At 50.2% G+C, this 6,219-nt stretch overlaps 1 protein-coding gene across 1 annotated transcript in view; it reads right to left on the bottom strand.

The window, feature by feature from the left end:
- LOC102447192 (hexokinase-2) overlaps positions 1-5,509 on the bottom strand; it is a 61,735-nt gene extending 56,226 nt beyond the window's left edge. Inside the window, exon 1 of the mRNA XM_075911086.2 lies at positions 5,308-5,509. Coding sequence (XP_075767201.2) covers positions 5,308-5,481 — 174 coding nt within the window. The 5' untranslated portion in view covers positions 5,482-5,509. The remainder of the gene's footprint in view (positions 1-5,307) is intronic.
- Between the last annotated feature and the right edge of the window lie 710 nt (positions 5,510-6,219).

Here is a 6,219-nt window from a genome sequence, read left to right on the forward strand (position 1 = left end):
TGTAATCTAGAGATGACACTGCCTCTTGTGAAGGACTGAACAGGAATGGTTTCCATCTGCCACCGTGGGAGTGACAGGATCACTAGCCTGCTTGGATTTTTTTTTTTAAATATATCGATATTCTTCCCTGGTCAGTTCCATGAAGACGCAAGTTAACGAAGTGTCATTTCGCTAGATCAGCAGGCCAAAGTTATTGCTGCTTCTTGTTTTACACCAGGGATTCTCCAACTGTGGGCTACAGAGGGCATTAGAAGCCATGATAAAAGACATTTGCATGTAATATGCATATGCATGTAATTGCAGCTGGATAATGTGAGGCTATGGAAAAGCTGGAGCACCTCTGCATTGTTGGTTTTTTTTTTTTTTTTTTTTTTGAGATAATAATAAGATCTCTTAGTATTGGAAAAAGTTCAAAAATGGGCAACAAAAATTATTAGGGGTTTGGAATGGCTGCCATGTGAAGAGAAATGAAAAGACAGGAACTTTTCAGCTTAGAAAAGAGGAGACAAAGGGGGGATATAATAGAGGTCTGTAAAATCATGACTGGTACAGAGACAGGCTATGTCTATGCTGGCGCAATCTTGCGCCAGAGCTATGCAAATGAGGCTACGCGTGGAATATCGCTGAGCCTCATTTGCATATCTAATGAGCCACCATTTTGCAGAAGAAGCTCTTGCGCAAGAAGGAGCTGTCTACACTGCCCCTTCTTGCTCAAGAAAAACCCTCTTGCACAATGCTGTTATTCCTGAAAATAATCAGCGTAACAGCATTGCGCAAGAGGGTTTTTCTTGCGCAAGAAGGGGCAGTGTAGACAGCTCCTTCTTGCACAAGAGCCTCTTCTGCAAAAATGGCAGCTCATTAGATATGCAAATGAGGCTCAGCAATATTCCACGCTTAGCCTCATTTGCATAGCTCTGGCGTAAGATCGCGCCAGTGTAGACACAGCCACAGTGAATAAGGAAAAGTTATTTACTTGTTCCCATAACAGAAGAACTAGGGGCCACCTAGTGAAATGAATTCATAGCGGGTTTAAAACAAACAAAAGGAAGATTTTCTTCACACAGTGCATAGCCAACCTGTGGAACTCCTTGCCAGAGGATGCTGTGAAGACCAGGATTTTAACAGGGCTCAAAAAAGAACTAGATACATTCACAGAGGACAGGTCCATCAATGGCTATTAGCCAGGATAGATAGGAATCATGTTTGTCAGAGGCTGGGAATGGATGACAGAGAGGGATCACTTGATGATTCCCTGTTCTGTTGACTCCCTCGAGGATATCTGCCATTGGAAACTGGCAGAAGACAGAATAGTGGGTTAGATGGACCTTTGGTCTGACCTAATATGGCCATTCTTATTGAATTTATAGTGCTCAACAGGCCCAGCTAACATTGGGGCCTCACCATGCTGTACACTATGCAGCTACGTCACAAGAGACAGTCAAACACAATCCACGGTCTTGCTGGCAAAAAAAAACAGCACGTGCAGTGTTCAAAGTAGTGTGGCCATTAAGAAGAGATTTTTAAAAAATAAGATGGTTGAGAACTTATTTCATAAACAAGCCTGCAAGAACTCCAAGACAGGAAGCAGTTACCCAGGGAAAGACTGTGCAAACCTGTTTCCCCACACAGACCCACAGCCAGTGTGGCTGACCCTTCTGTGGAGTATTTCGGAGGGACAGTTATTGCTTGCAACCTTTCCCCACCTCCAAACAATAGCCTGTGAGTGGTTACAGAAAGAGGGAAGCAGGCCATGCTTACCACACCCCGTACCTGGTTTGGAACCAAGTGAAATACCTTCACAAAGAACTTAACGCTAAGTTACCGATAAGGGCTGAGCAAACAGAACAGCAAGGAAGCTCAGAGTTTATGCCAACCCTTTTAGCCTATGGTGCATGTCTTATTATGCTTCATATATAATGGCATAATGGACTTTCGTGGGCAAAACCCAATTCTTTAGATGTCACCTGAAGAAGTGGGTTTTGCCCACAAAAGCTCATACCATCTACATCAGCAGTTCCCAAACTTTTCAGCATCACACCCCCTTTTAGATTTTTGAGAAACCCTCACGCCCCCCCTCCCAAAAAAATAGCAGCAAAACTTGGGGTGGAACTGACGGGGGGTGTGGCTGGGTCGCCTCACACCTCCCCTGGAATTTCTTCATGCCTCCCAGTTTGGGAACCTATGATCTACATGTTTTGTTAAGTCTTTAAGGTGCTACTAGACTGTTGTTGTTTAAGTTTTCCCTGTTACAGGGGTTTTGCCCACAAAAGCTCATGATACCATCTACATGTGTTGTTAGTCTTTAAGGTGCTACTAGACTTGTTTTTTAAGTTTTTCCTGTTACAGACTAACTCAGCTACCCTTCTGAAGCTTTTCATATATAATGGCAGCTGACTCCACTGACAAACAAGCCTTGTTATATCGAAATGCAATGGAACAAAACGGACGCTTATACTATAGATTGTTACAATCAACTTCATTTCCCGTAGGTGTTTTTACTTCCTATTTAATGCACCCTCTACCTGAGAGGGAGGTCACAGACCTAGAAGTTCTTATCTTTATGTGTCTCTCGTCTCTCACTGTTGCTACAAACGAAATCTATGGTACTAAAATGAGGAAGTGATTTTTTTCCTCTCTTTTTAAAAGGAAGCACTAACCGGAATTTAGAAATCCCGATCAGCAGCTTCAGATGAGTTACAGTGTAGCATGAGACAGTAGCCCTTAAAATTGAGCTGTAGTAAGTGCACGTACATTTAACAAACAGCTGGATCCTGCCTCTAAAATCTAATTTACGGACATTCACCAGACTAACTGGAGAATTCAGACTCCCTTTTTAGATACAGTTTTACCATCAGAGCACCCCCCCCCCCCCAAAAAAAAAAAAAACCAGTTAATTTTCAGCGACCAGCAGCTAGGTCTGTTCAAAGCAGGACAAATGCATTTAAATAAACAAATACTAACACATTTCAATATTAACAAAACATGTGGATGGTATCATGAGCTTTCGTGGTCACAACCACTTCTTCAGATGACCTTCTTCAGGAGAGGTTGTGCCCAGGAAATCTCATGATACCATCTCCATGTTTTGTTAGTCTTTAAAGTGCTACTTAATTATTTGTTGTTTTTTAAGTTTTTCCTGATACAGACTAACTCAGCTCCCTCTCTGAAACGTTTCAATAGGTCCCCATTCTGAATCCATAATTACTTGTGCAACTTGTAACTCTACAATAATCAAGTGAGATCAAACATATTGATTTGAATTTTCAATCCAGACAGAATGTATGGCTCGCATGTTTTTGTATTTTTAAAGCAATGCTGATATATTTACCCACTCACTTTCCAGACAAAGCGGTACCCAGAGTTCAAGTTTTTGTTTTCCCATTAGCATCGAAAAACATGCTGTGATGGACATTGTGCAACACAGATGTGTGGGGACTGATACTGGGTTCAAAGCTCTCACTCACAACATAATTCACTGCCCCCCCCCCACCTCATCAGAAAGCCATTTGCTTTGCAAGCCCTCAGTGATCTCTAGCCTATCCTCCTCCACCAAGCTTGCTTACCCAAAAGGGACAGCTCTGACATTCAGCATCTATCCACACTGTGTCACCATCCTGCTAATGCAGACAGTGTCCCCAGTTAACCTCTTCTGTCCCACAAGACAACGGGGAAGGGAAAGCGTTGAACTGCAGGGTTTCAGAGACACATGGCACCACTTTGGGCTGGCAGGGAGAAATCCTCCAGGGAAGGCTTCACAGAAATCGAAGCATTCCAGGCTGACATGCCCTAAAATAACCCTCACTCTTATAAACAGAGATGAGCCTAAAGCAAAACTGACACGCGCAGGGAACAATATTGGAATCAAACTCGGGTTTCTATTTCTGGGCCGCTGGAACAATTTTTATGGTAGGGGCGCTGTGAGCCCTTGAATCAAACTATAAATCCTGCATATAAGGGCACCTTCTGCACCACTACTGCCAGCCTCATGGGCAGGGATGTGTGTGAGTGAGTGAGCGAGCACAGAGGAGAGAATAACCACGTGGAAAGCCCTGGAAATCTGCTGCACACCATGTCTGCAGATCAGATGTGGGTACACATTTTGGGCCCAGGCAGGGCTGGAAGCATGTGGTTCAAGCCAGACTTGGGGATCAGGAAATCTGGATTCACCTGAGCTCTCTGCATTGGACTTCCTATGGGACCTTGGGACCCTCCCCGCCCGCCCCCCCCCCCCCCCCGGAGAGGCTGGACTATAAGAGCCTTGGATGGAACAAGCCACAGGCAGGTTATTATATAGAACAGGCCACAGCAAACTTTGGGAAACTTTAACAGAAACCGTTTTGTTGGCTGGCAGGAAAGCGCCCCCCACCCTCTTGAAAGGAGGAGATTCCGCAGGCTCTGAAAGAGTCTGGCGGGCAGGGTCCCCGTCCCTGGGATACCCAGCAGCAGGAGGGATCTGCATTCCCAAACGGCCATGAAATTCCCATCCATCCTGCTGGGCCCCTCCCGCCAGACACTTTCCAGCCGCATCCGTCCCGAGCGCAGCCCTGTCGAAACGAAACCCCCGGGAGAGGGAATCGCCCTCAGAATCAGCGTGTGTCCCCCGAATGGGTCACACACGCCCCGGATCCGCAGCCGCTTCACCCCCGGAGCGGGGGACCCTCGCCATGAAATCCAGCCCTCCCCTTCTTCCGAGCAAACCCCCCAGCCCCTCCCCTTCTTCCGAGCAAACCCCCCAGCCCCTGGGGCCGGGCCCCCCAGCCTCTGGAGGGGCCCCCATCCCGCACACTGCCGGCAATGGCAGACCGGCCCCCGCGGGACTGGGGCACACCCCCTCCCCGCCCCCGGAGCCGAGGCGGACGTGATGAACGCTCGGAGTTCCCCGAACCCGGACCTCCCAGTTCCCCGCGCTGCCCCGTCCGGCTCCGGGCTCCAGCCCCCTGGCACGTGGGGGGGGGGGGGGTTGAGAGAAGCGCGCTTCGGACTCCCACTAATCCCCCCCCCCCAGTACACAGGAACGCCCAGCCCAGGTCCGCGATCCAGCCGGACCAAGGGGGCAGCTGTGCACGCACACGGGGCTGCCGCGGGAGGGGGGCGATTATTGGAGCCCCCCCAGCAGCCAGACATCGCTCGCTCCAGCCCAGAGCGCCGGCTCAGGCACAGCCCGACCCTCCCCCGCTCCAGCCTGTAAAACCCGCCTCGATCTCTCCCCCAGCCCGGGTCCCGCTCCAAGCCTGGCCGGCCCCCCACGGGCGAGGTCTGGGAGGGGCGCACGAGTATCGATTAGCGCGGGGGGGGGGGGGCGCCCACCTTCTGGCCCTGGTCATGGCTGAGCTCGGTGAAGAAGTAGGCGAGCAGGTGGGACGCGATCATCTTCCGCGGCGGGGAGCCGAGCCCGGGCGCGATCTGCCGGCCCGGCGGCGCAGGAGGCAACGTGCAGCAGCCGGCGCGGGAGCGACTTTCCGCTGCAACAATGTGGCTCATTCAAGAGATTCCCCCGACAAGAGTGACGTGCCCGCCGGCCGCCTCCCATTGGCTGGAGCTCGAAGGTGTGCGTTCCGCGCGGGGCGGGGCCTACGCTGCTGTCTGTCGGTCAGAGCGAGCCGCGTGTCCGGCCGCCCAGCGTGGGGTAGACGTGGCTGGCTGCGCTCCATATGCGTCCCGTGCGCGGGCCGGTCGGTCTGTCTGTCTGCATGCAGGGCTGTCTGTCTATTGGACTCTGAGTGCAAAGCTGGGGGGTCTGTCCACCCAGCATGTGTCTAAGCACAGGGCTGCATGTCCGTCTGTGCATGGCTCTGCCTGCAGGGAATGTGTGTATGCATGGATCTGTCTGAGCACAGATGTGTCTGTGCATGCTTTGCATGTGGCTGGGCAGTAGTCCATCTGTCTGAGGGCAGATCCACATCTCAGCTGCACATGATTATGCATGGGTCTGTTGGCGCCCAGAGCTGTGTCTCTGCCCTGCATGTTACAGGGACAAGGTGGGGGAGGTAATCTCTTTGGGTACGTCTAGACTACAGGGTTTTGTCGACAAAGAGCGTCTAGACTACATCCAGTTCTGTCGACAAAGCAAGCCGCTTTGTTGACATAACAGTGTGGACGCAAAGGTCAGCGTAGATGCAATAATGCCTTCTAGTGATAGAACTCTGTCAACAAAAGGCGTTATTCCTCGTAGAATGAGGTTTACACACGTTGACAAAACTACTGAGTTTTGTCGACGTT

The sequence above is a fragment of the Pelodiscus sinensis genome, chromosome 28 (assembly GCF_052426305.1).
Source record: "Pelodiscus sinensis isolate ZL-2025 chromosome 28, ASM5242630v1, whole genome shotgun sequence".
Taxonomy (NCBI): domain Eukaryota; kingdom Metazoa; phylum Chordata; order Testudines; family Trionychidae; genus Pelodiscus; species Pelodiscus sinensis.